At 47.4% G+C, this 13,986-nt stretch overlaps 1 protein-coding gene across 2 annotated transcripts in view; it reads right to left on the bottom strand.

The window, feature by feature from the left end:
- PKN2 (protein kinase N2) overlaps positions 1 to 13,986 on the bottom strand; it is a 454,984-nt gene that overhangs the window by 240,250 nt on the left and 200,748 nt on the right. For both annotated transcript variants that reach the window (XM_078645957.1, XM_078645968.1), the window contains exons 5-6: positions 11,793 to 11,938; positions 11,490 to 11,703 (exon numbers count right to left, since the gene is read on the bottom strand). In XM_078645957.1, coding sequence (XP_078502083.1) covers positions 11,490 to 11,703; positions 11,793 to 11,938 — 360 coding nt within the window. The remainder of the gene's footprint in view (positions 1 to 11,489; positions 11,704 to 11,792; positions 11,939 to 13,986) is intronic.

Below are 13,986 nucleotides of genomic sequence, written 5' to 3'. Positions count from 1 at the left end.
CAGAAGACAAATAGCCAGCCGTGCCGGCCTCTTGCTAACTAGCAATTTGCTGCATGAAAGCAGTCACAGATGGGTGTTTACTGCCGTTGAGACCCCCGGGGCCCGGCCTCCTCCCCGGGACCCCGGACCCTGCCCGCGCCTTACCTCGTCTGGTCTCCGCCGCATCTGCCTCTCTCTCTGGGCCGCTGGGGGTGGCTCACATCCCGGTTCTGGCTGCCTGCCCTCTGAGGCCTAGCGCTCCTCTTCACACCGGGTCTCCGAGGAGCGGATCCGGTGAAGTCCGTGGTTAGGCGGCTGGAAGGCAGCTTGGCGGCACCCTGCCTCCTCCTGGTTCAATGGCAGCGCAGCTCCCTCCGACCCGCGGCATGAACCCGCCTGAAGCCTTGGAGCGGCAGAACCGCGACGAACAAAGGATGAACCTGAGTAAGGATCCGCCGCCTTCTGGGCGCTAGCAGGGAGCAGGCCGCGTCACTCGCGCCGGCCGGCCCAGGGTGCACCCCCCGGCCGTGAAACCGAAACCGCGTAGGGAGCGCACGAGACACCGTTGCTATGCGCGTGCACATCGGCTGTCCCTGCGCAAGCTGTGGATGACGAAGACACGTCGAGCCTGCTGCCGCCGAGAGTGACCCGCTGCGGAGGGAGAGGGACATGCGAGAAGAGCCTTGTGAGTGGGGGGGTTGAGGGAGGGGATGTGTGTGCACACGGCGGAGGGGGGGTTCTCTATGTGTGTGTGTGCGTGCGTGTGTGTGTTTCTGCTTACAAGGAGCCATGGGAGACAGGAAGCGCGCACGACCTGATCCGTTTACGCGCGTGCACATGTCTTGTCTCCTGGCACCTTTGGCTCCTTGTAGGCAGAACTGATTGCAATAGGACCTCGCAGCGACGATCGCTTCGCGATCCGTTCGCTTCGCGATCCGTTCGCAGGTGCGAGACCTAAAAAAAACAGTAACGGGGGAAACCTGTAATGCTGTTTAGCAAGTTACTCCATTTAGCATTCGAATGAATGCCCCGGCCTAAACGTTTTTGCCAATGGGATCATTTCCCTGCGAAGAACGTTTAATTCAAAAGCCAACCTGACAGACAAAAGGAGATAGGCTACCACTTCAGTCTGTAACAGCTTAAAGAGCAGGTCAACACAGCGAGAGGTCATTAACAAAGTTGCACTAAAAGACAAGAAGTATTCCATAGACCAAAAGAGCATATAGCTTTGTCACAAAGTAAAATGTTTCTAAAATAATTTGACCTTTTTTAAAATAATAATTCGACTTTTAACTTGTCGTCTTCCCTCCAGTGTTTATCACTATTGCTATATCAACACTAAAACTCGCCAGTGAATAGAACGGAGAATCAATTATTTATGGATGGGCGTGCATACGGATTGTGTCTTTCTTTTAACTAGATAGATATTCAGTATTCCAAAAGAGGGACATGGGGATCAGAAACAAGCATTGGCATAGCCAATAGGTCTCGCCTTTGGGGCCTTATAAGTGTTTAGGTATAGATATTGACTTTGCCTAAGTCTTTAAGCAGTGCTGTACAGAAGTCTGCAGCATGCTGAAAAGTTATAATAAAGAAGTAAGAAGCATTTTTGTTACCTTATATATGACCAAGAAAGCATTATGTACAACTGAACGACCATATTAAAAAAGTATTAACAATAAATATTGTCGAGTTTGCTTTTGTCCTTTTAATTCTGGTAACTTCCATCTACCTGTCCCAATGGTTGATTGTTATGTTTTTTTTGTTATGGGGGGGCCTAAATAACAGGAGGGTGAAGGTCGGTCAGTCAGTCAGTGAGATTGAGGGAGTCAGTCAGTCAGTGAGAGTCAGTCAGAGAGTGAGAGTCAGTGAGAGTGAGACAGTGAGAGTGAGAGTGAGTGAGAGAGTGAGTGAGAGAGAGTGAGTGAGAGAGAGTGAGTGAGAGAGAGTGAGTGAGAGAGAGTCAGTCAGAGTGAGTCAGTCAGTCAGAGTGAGTCAGTCAGAGTCAGTCAGTCAGAGTGAGTCAGTCAGTCAGAGTGAGTCAGTCAGTCAGAGTGAGTCAGTCAGTCAGAGTGAGTCAGTCAGTCAGAGTGAGTCAGTCAGTCAGAGTGAGTCAGTCAGTCAGAGTGAGTCAGTCAGTCAGAGTGAGTCAGTCAGTCAGAGTGAGTCAGTCAGTCAGAGTGAGTCAGTCAGTCAGAGTGAGTCAGTCAGTCAGAGTGAGTCAGTCAGTCAGAGTGAGTCAGTCAGTCAGTCAGAGTGAGTCAGTCAGTCAGTCAGAGTGAGTCAGTCAGTCAGAGTGAGTGAGTCAGTCAGTCAGAGTGAGTGAGTCAGTCAGTCAGTCAGAGTGAGTCAGTCAGTCAGAGTGAGTCAGTCAGTGAGTCAGAGTGAGTCAGTCAGTGAGTCAGAGTGAGTCAGTCAGTGAGTCAGAGTGAGTCAGTCAGTGAGTCAGTCAGTCAGAGTGAGTCAGTCAGAGTGAGTGAGTCAGTCAGAGTGAGTCAGTCAGTCAGAGTGAGTCAGTCAGTCAGTCAGAGTGAGTCAGTCAGTCAGAGTGAGTCAGTCAGTCAGTCAGAGTGAGTCAGTCAGTGAGTCAGTCAGTCAGAGTGAGTCAGTCAGAGTGAGTCAGTCAGTCAGAGTGAGTCAGTCAGAGTGAGTCAGTCAGAGTGAGTCAGTCAGAGTCAGTGAGTCAGAGTGAGTCAGTGAGTCAGAGTGAGTCAGTCAGTCAGAGTGAGTCAGTCAGTCAGAGTGAGTCAGTCAGTCAGAGTGAGTCAGTCAGTCAGAGTGAGTCAGTCAGTCAGTCAGAGTGAGTCAGTCAGTCAGAGTGAGTCAGTCAGTCAGAGTGAGTCAGTCAGTCAGAGTGAGTGAGTCAGTCAGTAAGAGTGAGTGAGTCAGTCAGTCAGAGTGAGTCAGTCAGTGAGTCAGAGTGAGTCAGTCAGTGAGTCAGAGTGAGTCAGTCAGTGAGTCAGTCAGTCAGAGTGAGTCAGTCAGTCAGAGTGAGTCAGTCAGTCAGAGTGAGTCAGTCAGTCAGAGTGAGTCAGTCAGTCAGAGTGAGTCAGTCAGTCAGAGTGAGTCAGTCAGTCAGAGTGAGTCAGTCAGTGTGAGTCAGTCAGTCAGTCAGAGTGAGTCAGTCAGAGTCAGTGAGTCAGAGTGAGTCAGTCAGTGAGTCAGAGTGAGTCAGTCAGTGAGTCAGAGTGAGTCAGTCAGTGAGTCAGAGTGAGTCAGTCAGTGAGTCAGAGTGAGTCAGTCAGAGTGAGTGAGTCAGTCAGTCAGTCAGAGTGAGTCAGTCAGTCAGAGTGAGTCAGTCAGTCAGAGTGAGTCAGTCAGTCAGAGTGAGTCAGTCAGTCAGAGTGAGTCAGTCAGTCAGAGTGAGTCAGTCAGTCAGAGTGAGTCAGTCAGTCAGTCAGAGTGAGTCAGTCAGTCAGTCAGAGTGAGTCAGTCAGTCAGTCAGAGTGAGTGAGTCAGTCAGTCAGTCAGAGTGAGTCAGTCAGTCAGAGTGAGTCAGTCAGTGAGTCAGAGTGAGTCAGTCAGTGAGTCAGAGTGAGTCAGTCAGTGAGTCAGAGTGAGTCAGTCAGAGTGAGTGAGTCAGTCAGTCAGTCAGAGTGAGTCAGTCAGTCAGAGTGAGTCAGTCAGTCAGAGTGAGTCAGTCAGTCAGAGTGAGTCAGTCAGTCAGAGTGAGTCAGTCAGTCAGAGTGAGTCAGTCAGTCAGAGTGAGTCAGTCAGTCAGAGTGAGTCAGTCAGTCAGTCAGAGTGAGTCAGTCAGTCAGAGTGAGTCAGTCAGTCAGAGTGAGTCAGTCAGTCAGAGTGAGTCAGTCAGTCAGAGTGAGTCAGTCAGTCAGAGTGAGTCAGTCAGTCAGAGTGAGTCAGTCAGTCAGAGTGAGTCAGTCAGTCAGAGTGAGTCAGTCAGTCAGTCAGAGTGAGTCAGTCAGTCAGAGTGAGTGAGTCAGTCAGTCAGTCAGAGTGAGTCAGTCAGTCAGAGTGAGTCAGTCAGTGAGTCAGAGTGAGTCAGTCAGTGAGTCAGAGTGAGTCAGTCTGAGTCAGAGTGAGTCAGTCAGTGAGTCAGAGTGAGTCAGTCAGTGAGTCAGTCAGTCAGAGTGAGTCAGTCAGAGTGAGTCAGTCAGAGTGAGTCAGTCAGTCAGAGTGAGTCAGTCAGTCAGAGTGAGTCAGTCAGTCAGAGTGAGTCAGTCAGTCAGAGTGAGTCAGTCAGTCAGTCAGAGTGAGTCAGTCAGTGAGTCAGTCAGTGAGTCAGTCAGTCAGAGTGAGTCAGTCAGAGTGAGTCAGTCAGAGTGAGTCAGTCAGTCAGAGTGAGTCAGTCAGTCAGAGTGAGTCAGTCAGTCAGAGTGAGTCAGTCAGTCAGAGTGAGTCAGTCAGTCAGAGTGAGTCAGTCAGTCAGAGTGAGTCAGTCAGTCAGAGTGAGTCAGTCAGTCAGAGTGAGTCAGTCAGTCAGAGTGAGTCAGTCAGTCAGAGTGAGTCAGTCAGTCAGAGTGAGTCAGTCAGTCAGAGTGAGTCAGTCAGTGTGAGTCAGTCAGAGTGAGTCAGTCAGAGTCAGTGAGTCAGAGTGAGTCAGTCAGTGAGTCAGAGTGAGTCAGTCAGTGAGTCAGAGTGAGTCAGTCAGTGAGTCAGAGTGAGTCAGTCAGTGAGTCAGAGTGAGTCAGTCAGTGAGTCAGAGTGAGTCAGTCAGTGAGTCAGAGTGAGTCAGTCAGAGTGAGTGAGTGAGTCAGTCAGTCAGAGTGAGTCAGAGTGAGTCAGTCAGTGAGTCAGAGTGAGTCAGTCAGTGAGTCAGAGTGAGTCAGAGTGAGTCAGTCAGTGAGTCAGAGTGAGTCAGTCAGTGAGTCAGAGTGAGTCAGTCAGTGAGTCAGTCAGTGAGTCAGAGTGAGTCAGTCAGTGAGTCAGAGTGAGTCAGTCAGTGAAAGTGAGTCAGTCAGTGAAAGTGAGTCAGTCAGTGAAAGTGAGTCAGTCAGTGAAAGTGAGTCAGTCAGTGAAAGTGAGTCAGTCAGTGAAAGTGAGTCAGTCAGTGAAAGTGAGTCAGTCAGTGAAAGTGAGTCAGTCAGTGAAAGTGAGTCACTTTCACTGACTGAGTCAGTGAGATTGAGTCAGTGAGATTGAGTCAGTCAGTGAGAGATCGAGTCAGTGAGAGATCGAGTCAGTGAGATTGAGTCAGTCAGTGAGTGAGAGAGATCGAGTCAGTGAGAGAGATCGAGTCAGTGAGAGAGATCGAGTCAGTGAGAGAGATCGAGTCAGTGAGAGAGATCGAGTCAGTGAGAGAGATCGAGTCAGTGAGAGAGATCGAGTCAGTGAGAGAGATCGAGTCAGTGAGAGAGATCGAGTCAGTGAGAGAGATCGAGTCAGTGAGAGAGATCGAGTCAGTGAGAGAGATCGAGTCAGTGTGAGAGATCGAGTCAGTGTGAGAGATCGAGTCAGTGTGAGAGATCGAGTCAGTGTGAGAGATCGAGTCAGTGTGAGAGATCGAGTCAGTGAGAGAAAGTCAGTCAGTGAGAGTAAGTCAGTCAGTGAGAGTAAGTCAGTCAGTGAGAGTAAGTCAGTCAGTGAGAGTAAGTCAGTCAGTGAGAGTAAGTCAGTCGGTGAGAGTATGTCAGTCAGTCAGAGTAAGTCAGTGAGAGTAAGTCAGTCAGTGAGAGTAAGTCAGTCAGTGAGAGTAAGTCAGTCAGTGAGAGTAAGTCAGTCAGTGAGAGTAAGTCAGTCAGTGAGAGTAAGTCAGTCAGTGAGAGTAAGTCAGTCAGTCAGTGAGTGAGTGAGTGAGATAGCCAGTCAAAGTGTCCAAAATTCGCACACTGAAGTTACATAACTCATATTTCACATTTTTACAAATTCATTTAAATGAGATTTTTTTTTTTAAGAAATCAACTTTAGGAATAGAGAAATAACGTAATTTGTTCAATCACATGATTTTCAGTCAAAAGGTCCCCCTTTCAATCTCTTCAGGTTAACTGCTCCACCACTGCATGCGCTCCAAGATGAAAGCGAGAATCCCAAAAAGTAAAGGCTTCCCTGCCTCAACATTCCGACAAAGGTCACCATGAGGTAACTTTCATGGACAGCATGCAACCCCGCCAGCCTGCACTGAGTCCTTTCCCTCGTGCCGCATCTCACCCTAGAAAGGACTGCCCCCCGCCCAGTGGGAAGGTGGGTCTCGCCCCAGTTACACAAGTTGGGTTAGCTTTTGGGTGGGTGGTCCAGGTGTTGTGTGGGGGGGCAAGTTCATCAAACAGAAAGCTTGAGATGCCCTGTTGATGGTATCTGCCAAGATCACCAAAGAGGTCCCGTGCTGCAAGGTGACCCGTCCTAAGACACTCTTTGGCCTTACTCGTCCCCTCCTGACACACTGGGGCCATAAACAGAGGGGCGAGCAGCCCCCATTCCTACAGTGGCCTCAGGCGCACAACTGCCCTCTCTAGGATGCTGTCCATGTCGCACAGCGTGTGATGGTGCCAGCTGCTCCTCGGCTGGGGGCAGAGTAAGATAAGTTTACAAGGTTTTGAGCACAGGAGGATTTGTTTGCAGTGTTACTGGGTACAGAAACTGGTACCCTGTAGGGCTGCAAGCAGACAAGGGGCTCTTGCAGGGTTACGACAGGCAGAGAAGAGTGGGAAGGGGTTATAGACCAGAAGCTTTGGCTTCGCTGGACCGGGCATCCTTCTTTGGAAGACTGGGGATACAGTCTGCGAGGATGCGTTTTAAGTAGCGCTCTGAAGTGGCATTAGTGAAGTGTGGCGCTATACAAAACTATTTATAAATAAGTGTATTTTGTTTGGGGCAGACAGGTGTATCTTCCGGGCTAGAGACAAAAACGTTACCTTTTTCTATATGTTTTATAGGAGTACCTTTGATGAGAGAGAGGGCAGGGGGCATTACTGGAACAGGTCGAGTGAATTTGTTGGAGGGAGGGGCAGAGGGATGTATTTTCTGAGAGAGGCAGGGGTACTTTTCCCGGGGAGCAGAGATTATTTTTCAGTAAGGGGCAGCAGATTACTTGAGCTGTAGGCGAAGCCTCAGGTACATAAAGTCTTTGCTGCCCGGGGGCAGCAGAGATGTGCCCATGTAGAGCCAGGGGTGTGGGGGAAGCAGAGGTGCTGGTGCATTTGCTGGTAGGAGAGCCTTTAATTCGAGGGAGGGAAGAGGACTTCCTCCCTCAGGCTAGAGAGCGCTGCCTCTGTTGGATAGAAGAGAGCTTTGCCGGGCAGAGCACTGCGAGGGAATGTGCCATGCCGCCCTGCTGAAGGAATGTAAGGTGGTGTCATAGCAGGGCTGGGGCTAGGAATGCTGCATTTGTCTCGGCCCAGCAGCAGCGGCACACTGCCGGGTCAGAGTCCAGTCCGGAGCTAGCCCCGGCAGTGTATACTACATTTGTGTGATTTTTTTTACACCACGAACTAGGCTCCAGTGAAGGGGGGTCAGAGCTCTGTAGCGACAGTCGTACAAGGAACCTAAAGAGAGAGAAACCCCGGGCACCAGGCAGTGAAGGAACCTCATTTGTAACAAGAGGGAAACAAAATAAAACAAGCGCGGCGCGAACGAAAGTGAAAGCGCAAGGATGTCGAGCCGGCAAGGCGAACAGGCTAATGTAAACAAGCGCATGCGTCTCTAATTACAAACAGATGGCCCCTGCACGTGCTGCTGATCCCTCCTGCATGGTGGATGCCGCCACATGCACGAGTGTGTGGAAAAGTGCAGACCAATTTCTAAAGGTCATATTTAGGCTCGACCTAAAAAGAACTGTTAGACCCTCAGCCATCCTTTTCCTTCCCCCCCCATAACATTGGAAGGTTTACCTCAGACTGGGACAGCGGGAACTGTTAAAACTTCAAATCTGATTCTTTCATTTTTTAATTAAGTTATGCCTCATCCATTTTTCAACCCTGCCCTGCTTCCAGCCCGGCTCTATCCTTGACACCGCATCTGTATAAACATGAGTAAAGAATCTAGATTGGGGGCATTATAGGCTGTGTATACCTGCAGAGTCAGCGCAAAAGAACAGCTGGCGTTTGCTCGAGGTTTTTCAGACAATGGTTAATCCTCAAGTAAAGTTTACTCAGATAGCATATCTTGTTGTTCAGCCTTAGGACGTAGCAATTACACAACACACCGAGGCTGTTGATTCTTGTCGTTACCTCATTTGTGTGTTTTCCCAAAGCTCTATTTACCTCTGGGCATTCCTGGTATGTGATATGTTGCTATAAAAACCCACCCATGTAACCCATCGTTCAGTGTGCTTCTCCTAGAGTACCTCTATGGTGCTTGTGGGATGGGCTCCCATTCATGAATGCTAAATAAATGATCCTTTGTTTGTACTTCACTCCAGTGTCATTCCTCCTTACTTGTTAAGAACCCGTGGACTAAAGGGTGACCCTGCACCAGTGAGTTATTAATAATCTACTTCCACAAATCAGCAGAAGACGAAAATCTACAAAACAGCGCCTACAACGCATATTCCCATTAAATTGACTTATAACTAATATCCACTTTCACCTGCGGAATCCAAATCCAACAACAATTATAAAAAGAAGCAGAAAGAATGCATGAGAAAAGGTATAAATAAAGACCAATATTCTCAGAAGGCCACAGCTTCGCACAGTAAAACGTGTTGCCACTTTAAGGTGTCTCAAGGAAGCCAGTTACTTTTAATGGTCCGCTGGAGGACATGGGATCTTACATCCACATACCTGCTATCATTCCTCATTAATGTTCTTTAACTCTGGAAATATGCGAAGCTCAAACCGCCTTAAAAGCAGCTAGTGAGCCATAGAGATTGGAAGCAACAGAAAGGAACAAATATGACAAAAACACCTGAGGTGTATTCTTAAAAGGCTTACTCACTTTAGAGCAAGCAGAGAAAAAGCTACAGCAAGGCTAATAACCTGTCATTTCTTTTCCTTTTTTTTTTTTTTTTTTTAAACAAGACACGCGCATTGGAAATTAAAAGTATAAAAGCTATACAAATCGAAAAATGCTGTCTTTTAAAGCTGGTGTGCATATGGTTGCATAACAAAAACAAGCATTGGCATAGCCAATAGGTATCGCCTTTGGGGCCTTATAAGTGCTTAGCCAGCGCTATTGACTTTTCCAATGTCTTTAAGCTGTGCTGTAGATAAGTGTGGATGCTGTGTAGCATGCTGAAAAGTTATAATAAAAAAGTGTCAGAAGCATTTTTGTTACCTTATATATGACCAAGAAGGCTTTATGTACAACTGACTGACCATATTAGAAAAGTATTTACAATAAAAATGTCCTCAGATTTCTTTTGTCCTTGCAATGCCGGTAACTTGTTTCTGTCTGTGGCACTCAGTGAAGCTGTGGTTTTGCTGAGTGATGCTGATGTGGTTTTGCTGAGTGATGCTGTGGTGCTGCTGAGTGTTGCTGTGGTGCTGCTGAGTGATGATTAGGTGGAGCTGAGGGATGGTGTGGTGGCCCCGAGTGATGGTGTGGTGGCCCCGAGTGATGGTGTGGTGGCCCCGAGTGATGGTGTGGTGGCCCCGGGTGATGGTGTGGTGGCCCCGGGTGATGGTGTGGTGGCCCCGGGTGATGGTGTGGTGGCCCCGGGTGATGGTGTGGTGGCCCCGGGTGATGGTGTGGTGGCCCCGGGTGATGGTGTGGTGGCCCCGGGTGATGGTGTGGTGGCCCCGGGTGATGGTGTGGTGGCCCCGGGTGATGGTGTGGTGGCCCCGGGTGATGGTGTGGTGGCCCCGGGTGATGGTGTGGTGGCCCCGGGTGATGGTGTGGTGGCCCCGGGTGATGGTGTGGTGGCCCCGGGTGATGGTGTGGTGGCCCCGGGTGATGGTGTGGTGGCCCCGGGTGATGGTGTGGTGGCCCCGAGTGATGGTGTGGTGGCCCTGAGTGATGGTGTGGTGGCCCTGAGTGATGGTGTGGTGGCCCTTAGTGATGGTGTGGTGAATTGAAGATGCAGAAAGGGGCTCAAGAGAGAAAAAAAAGAGGGTGCTGAAGAGGACAGAGAATAGGTTTAAGATATGTACTTCGACGAGATGTGGAGAGAAAAAGTGCACACATGTCGGAGTGAACATAAATGGAGTGGTTGAAACACTGTAGGTCACTACCCCATCCACAGGCCTCAGTAAGGTTCATTCACAGTCATCATTTCTGAATTAAAACATGTTCAGCAATATCTATTTATAACAAACATTAATCTTAATCATTTATCTCAAACAGCTAACAATCATTGACAAAGCCAATAGTTGTGGCTGGTTTTAGGTACATCCCACTTGAGTTACATTTCTGGATGCAATAACAGAAAGCTCAGGAAGGCACCAAAAAACGATTGGGTAACACTTCGGGAATTACAGAAATGCAGTCTACATGAATAAGTCACACCCTTAATTACATAGGCCACGTCCCTTTCAGACACCTCCCCCCCGTTTTTTCTTCCACCTAAACACTTAAAGCCCTGTGTGTGTACGTATATGTGTACACCTAGTATAGAAAATCAATCACGTACGTTCAATATAACGGAAAAAGTGCAAACTACAAAGTGGAAAGTAACACAATAAACTCTTTAGATCAATGAATAGTATTAAACAATAGACAATAAAAGGGTGTAGTCAGTGCTAGCATAGTGGTCAAGCACTTTAGCATGTGTGTAAAGTACATAGTGAATTGGCCAATGTAAGTCAATCTAAAAATCCTGATTGAAAACTTCTTGGCATTATTTTCGACATAATATTTTTATGAAGTTCTAAGGTTGCAGGGCCACCAATGCTTCCTTTAACTTGAGAAAAACGGGACTATTTAATTAAGTAAAAGGAGGAAAACGTGGCTATTAAATTAAGTAAAAGGATTCAGGACATTGATTTCGCAATTGTTTGGACTGACCTTTTTAAAGAGATAGCCTGAAAAAGAATGAGCCACACTAAGAATCATTGCCAAAACTATTCTCCGCATAAATGTAGGGATCTGGTTTCAAAGATAAGACATGACTTTAGAGCTCTCAAATGCCTATTGATTTTGGACTTGATGAAACTGTACATTCTTGGGAGAATACGTTGTTGCTCTTTCTTCATGACTAGAACAATGAAAGTATTTGAGAGATTTCATATAAATACTATGCACTTAACTTAGCAGACATACATTACATATAAATTACCAGGAAACAGCACTCATCAGATACCAAGAGTAAGCCATGTAAGCTGGAGTGCCTGAATGCTAATTGATCTTGGACAAGTTCAAACCGTTGACCCTCTTTAAGAAATACAAGGTCTCTTTAGGCTTCATGATTACAACAGTCGAAGAGTATTGAGTCATGGTTTCATGTAAGTAAATAACTCATGAAGATTATTTGATGTCCAAACTATTTGGGCCACCAGAACCCCAAAGCAATTCTATGGGAGAAAATGTACAACATTTTGTCAATCAGGTGCAATGCTTTAATTCAAGAACACAATTCCTTCTATGCTCAAAAACAAGCTTTTGATTAAACCCAAAATAAAGCTTTCCCTTTCCATGCAATCAAGATGGAGTTTTAGAAAAAGATTTAAACTAATACCTACCCGTCAAAGCTGCTGGTTTTGATAAAGTGCTGTACTGGTTTTGCGTAGATATCATACTTTGACGTGGACTTAATGGTGGTGAAGTGACCAGTGATAATTCCTCTATGATAATACTGCTTTTCGGATGGTTCTTAGGTAGTTCGTTCAATCGCTGTTCCAAAGAATATTTTAAAAGGTCTAATTTCTGGCTTGATTCATTAAATCTTGCTTGAGCCTATATGAATGTAAAGAAAATATGCATTTAAAATGAAAACGGCCCACCTGCAGTTTTGACAATGAAATGGAACATCAGGTATATAATACCTCAGAAAGTGCTTTTCGGTCTGTGACTCTCCCAGAGCCAAGCAATTTCATCACATTCTTGGCACCTTCTGCTACTGCAAACTCTATCCTAAAATGATGTAGTAATTCTTCCATCCGAAGTTCAAGCGGGCTTATCACTGGCTTTGCTGAAAATAAAGGAATACCACTATTAATGTATATGAAGATAAATATTTAATAATTTCTTGTAACATATAGACTTCCAATAATTTTAGTGTAACTAAGCAAGTGTTAGAAAATTGAAGCTATTTAGCACGCAGAAGTGCAGTTCTACCCAGCACATTAACTACCTCCACTGGTCTGCTTCAATGAAAACCAGATTGTGTCTGGTCCCAACTATCAGAGGGATGTTTATTAAACTCAAAGAGCACACAGGGCCACATTCCAAGTGCCCCAGTAATAGAGATTAGGCATCAATGGGAGTTTGCACTTGAATCAGCAATACCATAGGTGTGCAAGTTTCACACCCAGCTGTTTTTTCCCCCTACACTGAATTCTGGCGACGTTTCTGTGGTCACCAATCGACAAAAGTCTGAATTCTGAAGCTCCCAACAGGAGGAAATGTGTGATTTTACAGTTCCATTCTCCCATTTCAATCCGTGTGCTACTTAATGGGGAGGCAATATAATTATACCTGCAGTATCAAATTTTACTGGTTTTACCTCCCTTTAGCGCTGGGGCTCTCTGAATGAGGCCCATAATATTAACTCACACCAGAACGCCCAGCGATCCTTAAAAGGTCACAACTAAGTGCTGATTCTAGCAGGCCCATGACATTTCATTTGCTTTTGGCAAAGGAGACATTACATTACTGAGAATTAAAAAAAAGCTGAGTGCGTTGGCTTGTATACAGTCAGCTACTGATAAAACAAGCATTGGCATAGCCAATAGGTCTCGCCTTTGGGGGCTTACAAGTGTTTAGCCAGAGCTATTGACTTTTCCAATGTCTTCAAGCTGTGCTGTAGAGAAGTGTGGCTGCTGTGCAGCATTCTGAAAAGTTATAATAAAAAAAGTGTCAGAAGCATTTTTGTTGCCTTTTATATAACCAAGAAGGCATTATGTACAACTGAACGACCATATTAAAAAAAGTATCTACAATAAAAAATTTCCTCAGTTTTCTTTTATTCCTGCAATGCTGGCAACTTATTTCTGCCTATTCCAATGGTTGCTTGTTAAAGCTTTTTTTGAGGGGGCATAAACAATCGGAGGGTGCTGTGGTGGCCCTGAGTGATGCTGTGGTGGCGCTGAGTGATGCTGTGGTGGCGCTGAGCGATGCTGTGGTGGCGCTGAGCGATGCTGTGGTGGCGCTGAGCGATGCTGTGGTGGCGCTGAGCGATGCTGTGGTGGCGCTGAGCGATGCGGTGGTGGCGCTGAGCGATGCGGTGGTGGCGCTGAGCGAGTGATGCAGTGGTGGCGCTGAGCGAGTGATGCAGTGGTGGCGCTGAGCGAGTGATGCTGTGGTGGCGCTGAGCGAGTGATGCTGTGGTGGCGCTGAGCGAGTGATGCTGTGGTGGCGCTGAGCGAGTGATGCTGTGGTGGCGCTGAGCGAGTGATGCTGTGGTGGCGCTGAGCGATGCTGTGGTGGCGCTGAGCGATGCTGTGGTGGCGCTGAGCGATGCTGTGGTGGCGCTGAGCGATGCTGTGGTGGCGCTGAGTGATGCTCTGGTGGCGCTGAGTGATGCTGTGGTGGCGCTGAGTGGTGCTGAGTGATGCTGCTGCAAATTACACCAACTTCACGTCATCTACATTAAAGGTTATTTTATTGGTCTTTCGACTAAGCCTGCGTGAGCTGTAGCCCCGCATGTAGGGTAGAGGAGCGCAAACTAGAACCATGCCCCTTGAAGCACTGTACAGTGTAAACAGATCGTCTTAAACTGTGTTTTACACTGTGACCCTGCGCGCTTCAACAGTATTTCACCAGTTTAACAGTATGAGAGGCGAGGCCAATATCAGGGGCAAAGTAAAGCATCACTTCCGCCCACAATTGTCAGTCAAATATGAAAACTCACGAGAAGCTCCTGCGACTTGCAAGTCCCATCCTGAAAACGAGTGACACCATGACTCTGCGGTTGAAGGGCACCACGCGTACTCTTTCAGCAGAGGCTGTTGGCCGATGGGTAGGCAGGCTAAGGGAACGAATGGTTGTTTCATTGGGTGCCGTGATGTGGCGTGGGAA

The sequence above is a fragment of the Lissotriton helveticus genome, chromosome 1_1 (genome assembly GCF_964261635.1).
Source record: "Lissotriton helveticus chromosome 1_1, aLisHel1.1, whole genome shotgun sequence".
In the NCBI taxonomy this organism is placed as follows: domain Eukaryota; kingdom Metazoa; phylum Chordata; class Amphibia; order Caudata; family Salamandridae; genus Lissotriton; species Lissotriton helveticus.
Note: the sequence above shows the minus strand (reverse complement) of the source record. Positions and strands in the feature narration are given on the sequence as shown.